Source organism: Ambystoma mexicanum, chromosome 14, assembly GCF_040938575.1.
Source record: "Ambystoma mexicanum isolate Mex_15411 chromosome 14, UKY_AmexF1_1, whole genome shotgun sequence".
Lineage (NCBI taxonomy): Eukaryota > Metazoa > Chordata > Amphibia > Caudata > Ambystomatidae > Ambystoma > Ambystoma mexicanum.
This window is the reverse complement of record NC_090940.1, coordinates 657527235-657542075: the sequence shown is the minus strand read 5'-3', so window position 1 is coordinate 657542075 and position 14841 is coordinate 657527235. Positions and strand designations below refer to the sequence as shown.

General features: G+C 51.3%; 1 protein-coding gene across 2 annotated transcripts in view; it reads left to right on the top strand.

Moving 5' to 3' along the window:
• JAG2 (jagged canonical Notch ligand 2) overlaps positions 1-14841 on the top strand; it is a 242540-nt gene that overhangs the window by 85587 nt on the left and 142112 nt on the right. For both annotated transcript variants that reach the window (XM_069638198.1, XM_069638197.1), the window contains exon 4: positions 5127-5384. In XM_069638198.1, the coding sequence (XP_069494299.1) occupies positions 5127-5384 (258 nt within the window). The remainder of the gene's footprint in view (positions 1-5126; positions 5385-14841) is intronic.

Here is a 14841-nt window from a genome sequence, read left to right as displayed (position 1 = left end):
AAAAGACTTTAAGTGAAGTATTGCAAGTCTTGCTATTCAATTGTTTCCTTATTTGAATGAATGGGTTTCTCATGTTCAATAGTGCGCCCGAGAGGCTTTTTTCAACCCACTTCGAGACTGTCATTTTGTTCCTAAAAGGTGCCTTGACGCTGGTGGCCTGATGGAGATTTGCGTTCTAGTAGATTGTAATAGTTCAGCGTAGAGGGACTGTGCTGCCACTCTAAACCTTGGATTTGGTTGAATTTTACACAATATTTCCAAAAAATGTATCCACTTTGAGGGTATGTGCAGGTGGGTGGCACTAATGATTTGTGATTCTGCATCGCCGTGATCAGCAGAGTGTGTACTTGTTGATTGTTGAGTTATCTTGCTTGTGAAAGTATTGCGTGCTTGAAACTTTGGTTATTGTAGCTTTTGATAAGATAGTTATTTGGATCTTAGACTACTTGGTCTTAAAGAATTCTTGGTAACTTCAGTTGCCGACTGCGCAATAAACACGGTCTTCCCCCAGGAGAGTTTACAATGTAATGGCTGAGCTCGATGAAAAAGCAATCAACCTTTTTGCGTTGAGGTTTATGGGAAATGTATTTTTCCCAAATGTCATGTTTTCATCTGGACGCTTTGTCCGGATGTGCTGTTGCAACATTCAGCCGTGCCCATGAATTTGAATCCGTCCAGCTCCCGTTTGCCCACAGTGCCTCTGTGCAGACTTGATTGGTCCGTGTGTCTGAGTGGGCAGTGCGGGCTCTGTACACTGTGGACAATATAAGTGATATTAACGAGTATTCCAACATTTGAATGGCGTTTTACGAGTGCACTGAATGTGTGCAGTTTTGACACTATTCCGGTAATGGTGCATGATGAATATTCACCATTACAGGTGCATTGGTGCAAGCAACCTAACCCCTACATTAATGCACGGACTCCTTTCAACAGACACCTCTGACTGCTCAAGTAAAGGTTTTTCTGCTCACCTTCTCTAGTTCCCTCTGTTTCTTCAAAACACCTGTTGAACATCAATTTGTCTGCATTTCACTGCACCGTGAAGTTGCTCTGTCCGATCCAAAAACCAGTTGTGCAAAGTGGGGTGCTGCAAATCTTGCTAACTAGTCTCCCAGTTTGGCCCTTCAAGACCTCTGGAGTCTGATGATTCCACCGTGCTGGTTTTCGGCGCAGTCTAGCTGCACAGAGGGAAGCTCTGGTCTGGGGTTCTCGTGATCCCGCGCGGTCTAGCTGCTCCGAGGGAAGCTCTGGTCTGGGGTTCTCGTGATCCCGCGCGGTCTAGCTGCACCGAGGGAAGCTCTGGTCTGGGGTTCTCGTGATCCCGTGCAGTCTAGCTGCACCGAGGGGAGCTCTGGTCTGGGGTTCTCGGGATCCCGCGCGGTCTAGCTGCACTGAGGGAAGCTCTGGTCTGTGGTTCTTGTGATCCCGCGATGGGATTTCGACTGATGATGAAAAGGCCCATTGGAGGCGGCCAATACTGTTAAGGCGGCAGAGCATGCCCCACCGGGAAGTGATGAGTACTGCAATTCTGCGGGATGCGGACGGTCCGTGCACAGTCCTCCACCATGTTGCCTTTGGCAGGTGGAGTTCCAAAACCCCCGTGACAACCAGAATGGACTTCGGTGTTGTCATGAGATTGAGAGAGTTTTGTGTGGTAAATCAAGGTTGCCCTATAATTTGGGGAGCATAAAATGAAGGAGACTGGTAGGCATTCTCCAATGGCTATCCAGTAGGTCAGGCAGTTAACAAGTACTAAGGGAACCCCAAAATCAGAAATGCCTTGCTGTGGGTGGCATTCTACCACCTTCATAGAACTAACATTTTAGTGCTGCACGTTGCCTAGAATTATGGAAACTATCACGCTGCCTCAGGTGCCTGTTGTCCTCGTCCGCAGAAGCTCTAGGTGTCCGGTGGTCATCCAACAGCAGCGTTGCAACCTCTTGAGCTATCCACCATGCTGAGGGGTGCTGGATGCTGTCTTCAGGCTCCGTAACCAGGATTTTCCAAGAAGGACCACAGGTAGCAACTTTGAGGGCCTCTATCAGGCTCTGTTCATGGAAGAGAATGTATCCAAGGGAAACCCTCTTTAGAAATGATGCTTTCTTGAAGGAGGCTGTCGTCTTTCCTTCCATGGATGATGCATGGAAGAACATATTAATCTGTTTGCTTTCTAAGCGTCTATCTGGCGCTCATGCTCCTAAAATGAACGCACCAATTGCAGAGCTGAGATTGTTGGGCCTCCCGAAGGACCGGATCTTGCCTCCCACCCACCACACAATCTGCAAGTCCTAGCCACAGCTGTCATGGGGTTGACAATACAACTCTACGCATCCTAGGGGCACAGAAGGGCTTTGGGAAACCGACTAGGCCACGTCACCCCTTGGTGATGCCGTTAGGCCGCACTCATGGGAGGACCTTTAAAGCAAAGCACATGGTTAGACATGAAATCTTCCCACAACCCCCTGCATCATCCATAGATCTAGAAGTCCGATGGTTCAACTCTAGAGCAGAGGTTTGCAGGTGAAGGAATGGATTATATGAATGGAGGCTATAAAGCAGTCGCTGGATGTAAAGCCTCACCCAGAAATCTGGGTTAACACTAGGAACGAGGCGTTTGCACATAGTGTGCAACAAATGTAACTTGTGCCCTTTTTTATATATGATCCATTCGGCTTTAAATGTCTTATAGATTTGTCCTAATCCTCCTTTTAGGCACATTCTCAAACACACAGAGTGTGCATCGTTCACGCATGTTCGTGTTGCCCCCTTAAGCCAGAGGAGTGAACCCTAATCCTGGTAGGTGTTGTCAAGCTGACCAAGCTCTCCTAGGCTACAAGCAGTAGCTAAATAGCTCCCTTCATTTATGAACAATGCTGTTGACTATACGCCCTGAGTGACATGATAGTGGACCATGAGGGTGGCTTGCACTAGAATGTACTGTGGTGAATCACACAGATAACATATCTCAAACCCTGTGGCGGTGAAGAGAGTGGAGCAGCTGCTCAAACTGGCAACATGCAGTGGGATGCGCTGCCAGCACGGAGTGAGGAAAAACACTTCTGAGCAGCGGGAACCAGGCCCCGGCCTCACTCACCACTGAATAGTAGCACTGCTGAAATAGCACAGTGGTAGAACTAATAGCTCCCATGTAGAATGTAATCGAATTTTATGAACTAACATCTACAACACCACAAAAGCATGGGGGATATAAAATAAAACCTTCTTTCATGAAGCGAGAGGAACACAGAGAGCCATCCCTACAATCTACCCAGGAGGAGCAAACCAAACAACTGGAGCAGAGCGTTTATATAGGAGAGTTAATATGAACTCCTAATTGATCCAACTGCTATTCAAACTGACTCTCAGGGGATGACCTACTCTGGGAGGATATGATGTAAGCACTACTTCCGTCTGGCTTCACCATTGGCGGTTCAGCCAATCAGTAGTCGGCTAGGGGGAGAAAGGACTGAATAAAAGGAGAGCCACCTCCGTTGCAAGTTGTCTCAGCTGGGGACTGGTTCCCTGGTTTTGGGAAAGCAGTGGAGAAGAAGCCTGGAGCAGTGGAAGGAAGACTGCCAAGTGCCTGGTATGCTGAAGAGGGAAACCTGAGCGAGCCCAGCTTAACCCAGAAAGGCCCCTCTGATCCAGGAGCCCAGAGGAGCTGGAGGAAAGGCAGCCTGTGCTAGCTTATGGAAGGGGATAGCCAACCACGGGTTCCCCAGTGAAGAGAATGTGCAGCCTGACCACTCCAGGAGGTCAAGAGGCGAGAAGGGGTGAGCCCAGTACGAAGGAGTAGCGTAAGAGACTTTTCTCCTTTGTTCCGAGTGAAGAGGCATGAAGAGGTGAGTCTAGTGCGAAGGAGTCCCCTTTGTTCTGAGTGAAGCTAATCTAAGGGGGTGAAGGTACCCCATTAAAGGGCATAAGAGTGAAGATACCCCAAGAGAGGGGTATACGAATCCAGGTACCCCAGAAGAGTGGGAGAGAGTGAAGACACCTCAGAACAGGGATGAAAGAGAGAAACAAGAGAGAAATGCACTGGGTGGAGTGAAAGAGTGTGTGAAGCCTTGGAGGGGCCTTGCTTTTTAGACATGTTTGTATGTTATCTGCTAGATTTTCTGGGGCTGCCATTCTGGCCTGCCTATTCTTTTGCATTGCAATTCTGCTGGACATTTTCTTTGCTGCAATGAGTTAGATGGGCAGGTCTTGTATCACAGATAGTATGGCTCCCATATTTTCTGGCACAGTGAAGTGTTGGTTCTGATGTTTCTCTGGGGGACACTCCCATTGGTTGTGATTGTTTAATTAAATGAATTGATCTTTTATAACGCACTCCATACCAGAGACCAGTCTCTAACCACAGGACCAGGATTCATTCCCTGGTTGCTTAGCGTGGTCTTTCTTCCAAGACAAACGCGTGGCCTCTGAGCTATCCTCCCTTAGCATGGTGGTATATGGTTTGATCTTTGGCACTTTACAAAAGCTACGCCTCCATGTGAGGATTTCTTTCTGGGGAGATCTTAACATCTGTTGCATTGGGAGGTTAATTCCTCAAAATTAAAACTAGTGTTTCTTTTTAATTTGTTTTTGGAAGTTTCTGTTCCTGAACGACGCATTGGGTTGGTGGAGGGTCATCTGTACCCCATTTCAATTCCCCTGTTCCCCCATCCACTGGTGCGCCTCAGTGAAATGATCTCCAGACCAAGTGTGCTTCTTTATGCAAGCGACTACCATCTCTTGAAGAGCTCATGGATAACGGATGCCTCTTTGCCGTTCAATGCAGACCCCCAGCCCGGTTTTTAGAAGGAATAGAATTGTATTTATTTTAAATTGTTTAATTGCACTTGCCAAAACTGCTCAACATTGTAATTGTCGCAATGAAATTGTTCTTCAGTGGAATTCAATAAGGGGATTTCACCAAATGCTGATAGTCACAGGTGTCCGTGATGGAGACGAGGAGGTACTGGGGACATTGGTTCGGATGGTGACTGGGGAACCAGATTGTCAGCAAGTTTCAGACCATTTGCCTTCAGTGTTTGTTCCTAAACTGTGTGTGCTGGTAATTGTGCCAATGGCGAATTTGGTTGTAGTCTGATTCTTAATGCTTGCTTTTTTTTGGTCGCCAGGCGAGGACCTTCTAATTGACCGAGTCATGCATGCCGGAGTCATCAACCCCGAGGACCAGTGGACTGCCATGCAGCTGAATGGACATGTAGCCCATTTTGATTTCAAAATCCGTGTGAAATGTGAGGAGAATTACTACGGCTCCATGTGCAACAAGTTCTGCCGGCCCTGGGATGACCTTGTCGTTGGCCACTACACCTGCGACCAGTCTGGAAACAAGGTCTGCATGGACGGCTGGATGGGACCAGAGTGCAAGCAAGGTAATCCTTTTCATCTTGCTACTCTTGCGCTGTGTTTTCATTTGTAATCCTTTTTTCTCGATTGCCAAATATGTATTGGTGAAGCCGGAGCAGGCTCTGCGACTGAATTCCTAGATGTGAATGTATTGGTGAAGCCGGAGCAGGCTCTGCGACTGAATTCCTAGATGTGAATGTATTGGTGAAGCCAGAGCAGGCTCTGCAATTGAATTCTTTTGGAGATGTGAATCTATTGGTGAAGCCCGAGCAGGCTCTGCGACTGAATTCCCTATGAGATATGAATGTATTGGTGATGCCGGAGCAGGCTCTGCGATTGAATTCTTTTCTTTTAGAGATGTGAATGTATTTGTGAAGTCGGAGTAGACTCTGCGACTGAATTCTCTTAGAGATGTAATGCATTTGTGAAGTCGGAGTAGACTCTGCGACTGAATTCTCTTAGAGATGTGAATGTATTGGTGAAGCCGGAGTAGACTCTGCCACTGAATTCTCTTAAGATGTGAATGTATTGGTGAAGCCGGAGCAGGCTCTGCGATTGAATTCTTTTCTTTTGAGATGTGAATCTATTGGTGAAGCCGGAGTAGACTCTGCGACTGAATTCTCTTAAGATGTGAATGTATTGGTGAAGCCTGAGCAGGCTCTGCGATTGAATTCTTTTCTTTTGGAGATGTGAATCTATTGGTGAAGCCGGAGTAGACTCTGCGACTGAATTCTCTTAAGATGTGAATGTATTGGTGAAGCCCGAGCAGGCTCTGCGACTGAATTCCCTTAGAGATGTGAAGTTCCTAATACAGGGGACTGTCCGCACTGAACGCTCAGGAGCCTGATGTTTCGGGGGAGTTGGGCAGGTGACCCCGAGCTATGGGTGGGCATCTTTTACCATGTGTGCTGCTTCTCCTCTGTAAGGCCCTTTATTGGATGTATGGTGTCTGGGTACGCCCGCCACTGTTTGCCCAAGTAACTTGGGAGATACCTGGGTACTTGGGGCCTCGCCCTGGACGTCCTGCCTGTACATGATGCACGCAAGCTGTCATTTGCCGTCTCTCATGTCTGCCTCGCTTGAAGGTAGCGGGCTGACTCTGGCACTTGGGAGCATGTGTTTGGTAAATCCTGACCCTATACACAGCTGCTTACATGGAGGGTTCATCCCAAAGTGTTGCTGTAAAGAGGCATGTGACATGTTTAGAAGTTCATTCCCACCTGGCACCTTAATTTGGAGGTGACTTTGCCCTAAGCAAGAGACGGTTCTTTTGGACATGAATGTTTCGGTGTCGGGGACTGGCTTGCCAACATGATGGTGTTCATAGCGACCATGCCCTTGGTCTTTGTGGGTGTGTTTGGGGCACAGGAATGAAGTAGTCACAAGAGGCCTGCTGATACCATAGCATCATGTATGCAGGACAGGGGCTGTAGGGTGTGGGATGTCATTGCCACAGGGTCGTTCCGTAGCCGCATTGGAAGATAGTGTGTAGACCTTGAGGGCTGCAATCCATGATCATGTTACATAGTTTGCGACCAGGAGCCTGGCGTGCTCTAAAGCCTCTCCCCCAGTTCTACACGAGACACTTTGTGCTTCTTCCTGTTGTTTCTGGTACTATGACTCATCTTGCAGCAACAGAACTGAACTGACCTGCACTTAAAGGTCTGAGAGTATATATATGCGACTATCACGCATGTGAGAGTGGGTCAAGGTAGTAATTAAGTGGCCTTGCCTAATCCACTGCCCTGGAGCACGCAAGCATGTCACTCCAACATGCCTAAGAGCAGGAATGGGTGCCTATATGCACTTCACATCGACCTTGGCTGGCTGGCACGGGCATGCCCTGCTAATCTGCTTGTTGGTAAGTTTGCATGGGCCGGCAGGGATCAGGGCAAGACGGATGTGGACTGGGTGTAAGGCCAGCATCTGCATGTCCCTGGAGATGAATGGAAACCCTAGCACACCTCGTGCACGTTGAACGTCGTCTGTGAACTAGACCCACTGCGTTGAACCTGTGGTGTATGATCACAGGCAGTCCTGCTGTTACGTGATACGTTCGGTTATTTATAACGCGCTTAATACCCAGAGGTTTCTACGCGCGGACCCCGGGATCGAACCTGTGTTACTGTGCGTCGTCTTGCTTCCAAGGCGAGCGCGTCGCCCCTGAGCTATCCTCTCGAGACACTGTTGGCACGGGCAGACTGGTCAATATCGCATTTCTTTGGATTGAGGGAATGGAGTCCTTCTAAGGGATACACAGTGAGCGTAGGCCACCAGCGATATTTGGGAGACTCCGGTACCCGCAAGGGACTTGTGTTATGGAGTAGGGCCAATGGCTGAAGACTAGTGTTTCAACGCCAGAGGCTAGCCACCAAAGCCTGCATGCCACATGCCCCATGCCTGCCTCACCTGCACTGTTCATCGAGGCCCCATGTTTTGGGGCGGTGTGGCGGGCGGGCGGGCGGGCGCAAGATACACCTTAGCAGTCAGCACTTGCACAAGTCGCCCTTGTAATGCGCCAATGCTTGTTTTCACACGCGTGGCTGTGTTGGCGTGGCCACGCCTGCCTGTGCCTGACTGCTGCTCATGGGCGGGAAGTGCTTCCCACCTTCTATATCCGTCCAGGCCAGAGGGAGGTGGACTGGAGAAGTGTTTGCGTAGGTTTATGGCTGTGCCACCGTGCCAAGGTGTGGGATTCAGGATATACCAGGTGACCAGCTGGCATGAGCCGCTTGTTGACACACACTTGCCACATGTCGGCGGCTTCCCACAAACCTACAGCGCTGCTATCGAGTACACACTTCCTCCAGCACGCCCTGGTCCCGGCGAGCCATTACTGCAGCTGGTCACGCAGGTTGGTGAATTCTGAGGGTCAATGTTTGGGTATGATAATGGGCAATGCCAAAGCGGCCACTATTGGTTGGCACACAATGGCAGATTCTCACTGGTTACGCCCCATGTGTGGTCGCCCCGGCACTGGAAGAATGACTTGAGTATTCCCGAAAGTCTGTTCATGGTTACCTACGGTGATGCCAGGCAGGCCAGGCGATGGCAATGCATTGGAGAAGTCAGAGTGACGCATGTAGACACGAGTAGTGATTGGAGGGAACTGCGCGGTGGGGGGGGGGGGTTTAAGCTGCAAGCCACTGGCCAGGCATAGTCACTTGCCACATCGCAAGTACCCCAGATGCACAAAGCACCATGTCTCACCTGCCGGAAGTCCATAATCGCAAGTACCCCGGATGCACAGAGCACCATGTCTCCGCAAGTACCCCAGATGCACAGAGCACCATGTCTCCCCTGCCGGAAGTCCATAATCGCAGGTACCCCAGATGCACAGAGCACCATGTCTGTGCACCAGGTCTCCCCTGCCGGAAGTCCATAATCGCAGGTACCCCAGATGCACAGAGCACCATGTCTCCGCAAGTACCCCAGATGCACAGAGCACCATGTCTGTGCACCATGTCTCCCCTGCCGGAAGTCCATAATCGCAAGTACCCCAGATGCACAGAGCACCATGTCTCCCCTGCCGGAAGTCCATAATCGCAGGTACCCCAGATGCACAGAGCACCATGTCTCCCCTGCCGGAAGTCCATAATCGCAAGTACCCCAGATGCACAGAGCACCATGTCTCCGCAAGTACCCCAGATGCACAGAGCACCATGTCTCCCCTGCCGGAAGTCCATAATCGCAGGTACCCCAGATGCACAGAGCACCATGTCTCCGCAAGTACCCCAGATGCACAGAGCACCATGTCTGTGCACCATGTCTCCCCTGCCGGAAGTCCATAATCGCAAGTACCCCAGATGCACAGAGCACCATGTCTCCCCTGCCGGAAGTCCATAATCGCAGGTACCCCAGATGCACAGAGCACCATGTCTCCCCTGCCGGAAGTCCATAATCGCAGGTACCCCAGATGCACAGAGCACCATGTCTGTGCACCATGTCTCCCCTGCCGGAAGTCCATAATCGCAGGTACCCCAGATGCACAGAGCACCATGTCTCCGCAAGTACCCCAGATGCACAGAGCACCATGTCTGTGCACCATGTCTCCCCTGCCGGAAGTCCATAATCGCAAGTACCCCAGATGCACAGAGCACCATGTCTCCCCTGCCGGAAGTCCATAATCGCAGGTACCCCAGATGCACAGAGCACCATGTCTCCCCTGCCGGAAGTCCATAATCGCAGGTACCCCAGATGCACAGAGCACCATGTCTCCCCTGCCGGAAGTCCATAATCGCAGGTACCCCAGATGCACAGAGCACCATGTCTCCCCTGCCGGAAGTCCATAATCGCAGGTACCCCAGATGCACAGAGCACCATGTCTCCCCTGCCGGAAGTCCATAATCGCAGGTACCCCAGATGCACAGAGCACCATGTCTCACCTGCCGGAAGTCCATAATCGCAAGTACCCCAGATGCACAGAGCACCATGTCTCCGCAAGTACCCCAGATGCACAGAGCACCATGTCTGTGCACCATGTCTCCCCTGCCGGAAGTCCATAATCGCAGGTACCCCAGATGCACAGAGCACCATGTCTCCCCTGCCGGAAGTCCATAATCGCAGGTACCCCAGATGCACAGAGCACCATGTCTCCCCTGCCGGAAGTCCATAATCGCAGGTACCCCAGATGCACAGAGCACCATGTCTCCCCTGCCGGAAGTCCATAATCGCAGGTACCCCAGATGCACAGAGCACCATGTCTCCCCTGCCGGAAGTCCATAATCGCAAGTACCCCAGATGCACAGAGCACCATGTCTCCCCTGCCGGAAGTCCATAATCGCAAGTACCCCAGATGCACAGAGCACCATGTCTCCCCTGCCGGAAGTCCATAATCGCAAGTACCCCACATGCACAGAGCACCATGTCTCCCCTGCCGGAAGTCCATAATCGCAAGTACCCCAGATGCACAGAGCACCATGTCTCCCCTGCCGGAAGTCCATAATCGCAAGTTCCCAGATGCACAGAGCACCATGTCTCCCCTGCCGGAAGTCCATAATCGCAAGTACCCCAGATGCACAGAGCACCATGTCTCCCCTGCCGGATGTCCATAATCGCAAGTACCCCAGATGCACAGAGCACCATGCCTCCCCTGCCGGAAGTCCATAATCGCAAGTACCCCAGATGCACAGAGCACCATGCCTCCCCTGCCGGAAGTCCATAATCGCAAGTACCCCAGATGCACAGAGCACCATGCCTCACCTGCCGGAAGTCCATAATCGCAAGTACCCCAGATGCACAGAGCACCATGCCTCCCCTGCCGGAAGTCCATAATCGCAAGTACCCCAGATGCACAGAGCACCATGCCTCCCCTGCCGGAAGTCCATAATCGCAAGTACCACAGATGCACAGAGCACCATGTCTCCCCTGTCGGAAGTCCATAATCACAAGTAAAGTGGCGAGGGCACGTTTTTATGCCGAGTAGAATGTTTCTCTTTTTAATTTTCACCAATTTTTCTATTCAGTGCAACAGCCAAGTAGAGAGGGGAACCACATTGGACAGCATCCTCCCACACCCCCAAAACATGATCCCTTTTCACATACGTGTTATTTGGGCATTTCCTTCAGTCCTATTGCAGCTGCAATCCTTTGAGATTATTGGTCTTCCCTGAACAATGTGTGCAGGGAAGATTCTGCAATGAAATCGCCGGGTGCCAATTCCACTTGCCCACTTGCCAACTATGGCTGTGAACGCCCAACGGGTTCCAGCCCACTGCCTGCAAGGCGACCATCTTTTATTTATTTATTTGCATGTGTGTCATTTCTTTTTGTTTTGTTTTTAAATGCCAGTTTTCGTTGGTCACTTCCAGGAACCACTTTTGCACCACCACCGCCCGCTTTCTTTCTGTAAATGTATTTAATTTGTTTTTTTATACGCATCTAATACCGCACCTGAGTTCAGTTTCTAAGCGTGGATCCGGGATTCGAACCTCTGTTGCTCTGCGTGGTCTTGTTTCCAAGACCAGCACATTGCCCCTGTGCTATCCTCCGTTCACGCATGTGTACATGTGTACATGTGTAGCGTATTGTATATTGCCACACACACACAGCCACAGCTGTTCTCGACTCTCAACACTAAGCATTGATGGCAACCAGTGCACTGGATCTTATTGACAAGCCGCCCGCTGGGGATCCATTGAATAGCAATGGTTGCGCAGTCTGTGGCGTTGGGCCTCACACAATGGCATGGACGGATCACCTAGAAGTCGTTTGACTGATCATCACAGCACCTGCCCGGTCAGGAAATGCAATGCACCACAGTCCTTGGCATGTGGCGTGCCAGCGAGTGAGTGAGCACTCCCTGACCATGTCCAGGATGACATGTGGTGGTGGCTATACAACCCTCACGCCTCTTAATCTGCCTTACTGAACAGTGCCCATACCCTCTCCTTCATCGGCCTTCTCTCGCTGCCTCCAGCAAAGCTACTGCGCTGGCGGGGCCTCAGTGGCCAATGCTGCTCCTATGAGCTGCGCCTGTGTGGTGCATGAGGGCCAGCAGTAGGGTAGGCCCCCATCCCTGCAGCTGGGACACTTGCTTGGTGCTGCGGAACTGCCACGTCCCACATTATCAAGCAAACACTTCACTCTCCTGCTGGGGCTGAGGGGCTGGTGGACAAGTGGGCCAAAAGCAGAAACTACAGGAATGATAGAGGGACAGAGAAGGGAAGGGAAGGAGGGAAGTGAAGGACTGTGCTGGAAGGAGCGGCAGAAAGAGGAAGGAAGTCAGGTAGGTGGGGTGGATGAACAAAGGGAAGGGGTAAGGAAGGCTGTTGGGGAGGGTTGCTGGAAGGTCCAGGGAGGGAGGGAGGTATGTAGGCGAGGAGAAGGAAAGGAGGAAAGTAAATGAGTGCTGGAAGGAGAAGCACTTGGGTGGGGGTGGATGAATAAAGGTAAGGGGCACGGAAGGCTGTTGGGAGGGTTGCTGGAAGGTCAAGGGAGGAAGGGGTGGAGGAAGGTATGCAGGGGAGGAGAAGGACAGACGTCACTCGTTGTTGTGATGATTGCACGCTTGTGTGGGGTGTACTTGGACTACACGTCTAGCTCTGGCCAGCAGTGAAGTGACCTTTCCGGTTTAAGGGGGCGGGGCTTAGAAGGATTTCCTGTGTAATTCCGGATGGACATGCACACCTTTAGCAGTTCAGGGATTAGCATCTAGACTTGCTCATGCTTGCCCCACCCCCGCTGCCATGGTTCAGCAATTGTGTAAGCAGGACCTCTCATTAGAGTAATGACAAACCATGGAACCGGAGAATCTGCCCTTGCGTGTTTGCAACCTGTGTGCAAGGTGAGAGGCGTGCTGCTTGCTGTGACTGGGCCAGGCCTCAGATGTTGCACTAGCCGCTGCCCAGTGGTCATGAACTCTTGGCGAGTGAGAATAGTGTGCTGGTAGCCTACAGAGAACTCGGGAGGAGCGTGGCTTTCTATGCCTGCCTGGTATCTTGAATTGCCAACACGTGTACCTATAGCGCAGGCTTCCTCCAGCATGCTCGGGTGTGTGGGCTGTGTGAAGATGTGCACCCTGGCTCATTGGTTTGTGTGCATGATGGTTACCCGTGTATCTGTAGCGGTCTTCCTCCAGCATGCTCGGGTGTGTGAGCTGTGTGAAGATGTGCACCCTGGCTCATTGGTTTGTGTGCATGATGGCTACCCGTGTATCTGTAGCGGTCTTCCTCCAGCATGCTCGTGTGTGAGAGCTGTGTGAAGATGTGCACCCTGGCTTGTTGGTTTGTGTGCATGATGGCTACTCGTTTATCTGTAGCGGTCTTCCTCCAGCATGTTCGGGTGTGTGAGCTGTGTGAAGATGTGGACCCTGGCTCATTGGTTTGTGTACATGATGGCTACCCGTATATCTGTAGCGGTCTTTTCCAGCATGCTCATGTGTGAGAGCTGTGTTAAGATGTGCACCCTGGCTCGTTGGTTTGTGTGCATGATGGCTACCCGTGTATCTGTAGCGGTCTTCCTCCAGCATGTTCGGGTGTGTGAGCTGTGTGAAGATGTGCACCCTGGCTCATTGGTTTGTGTGCATGATGGCTACCCGTATATCTGTAGCGGTCTTTTCCAGCATGCTCGTGTGTGAGAGCTGTGTTAAGATGTGCACCCTGGCTCATTGGTTTGTGTACATGATGGCTACCCGTGTATCTGTAGCAGTCTTCCTCCAGCATGCTCGGGTGTGTGAGCTGTGTGAAGATGTGCACCCTGGCTCATTGGTTTGTGTACATGATGGCTACCCGTGTATCTGTAGCGGTCTTCCTCCAGCATGCTCGGGTGTGTGAGCTGTGTGAAGATGTGCACCCTGGCTCATTGGTTTGTGTGCATGATGGCTACCCGTGTATCTGTAGCGGTGTTCCTCCAGCATGCTCGGGTGTGTGAGCTCTGTGAAGATGTGCACCCTGGCTCATTGGTTTGTGTGCATGATGGCTACCCGTGTATCTGTAGCGGTCTTCCTCCAGCATGCTCGTGTGTGAGAGCTGTGTGAAGATGTGCACCCTGGCTCATTGGTTTGTGTACATGATGGCTACCCGTGTATCTGTAGCGGTGTTCCTCCAGCATGCTCGGGTGTGTGAGCTCTGTGAAGATGTGCACCCTGGCTCATTGGTTTGTGTACATGATGGCTACCCGTGTATCTGTAGCGGTCTTCCTCCAGCATGCTCGTGTGTGAGAGCTGTGTGAAGATGTGCACCCTGGCTCATTGGTATGTGTACATGATGGCTACCCGTGTATCTGTAGCGGTCTTCCTCCAGCATGCTCGTGTGTGAGAGCTGTGTGAAGATGTGCACCCTGGCTCATTGGTTTGTGTGCATGATGGCTACCCGTGTATCTGTAGCGGTCTTCCTCCAGCATGCTCGGGTGTGTGAAGATGTGCACCCTGGCTCATTGGTTTGTGTGCATGATGGCTACCTGTGTATCTGTAGCGGTCTTCCTCCAGCATGCTCGGGTGTGTGAAGATGTGCACCCTGGCTCATTGGTTTGTGTACATGATGGCTACCCGTGTATCTGTAGCGGTCTTCCTCCTGCATGCTCGGGTGTGTGAGCTGTGTGAAGATGTGCACCCTGGCTCATTGGTTTGTGTGCATGATGGCTACCCGTGTATCTGTAGCGGTCTTCCTCCAGCATGCTCGTGTGTGAGAGCTGTGTGAAGATGTGCACCCTGGCTCATTGGTTTGTGTGCATGATGGCTACCCGTGTATCTGTAGCGGTCTTCCTCCAGCATGCTCGGGTGTGTGAGCTGTGTGAAGATGTGCACCCGGCTCATTGGTTTGTGTGCATGATGGCTACCCGTGTATCTGTAGCGGTCTTCCTCCAGCATGCTCGGGTGTGTGAGCTGTGTGAAGATGTGCACCCTGGCTCATTGGTTTGTGTGCATGATGGCTACCCGTGTATGTTTGTGTGCATGATGGCTAACCGTGTATCTGTAGCAGTCTTCCTCCAGCATGCTCGGGTGTGTGAGCTGTATGAAGATGTGCACCCTGGCTCATTGGTTTG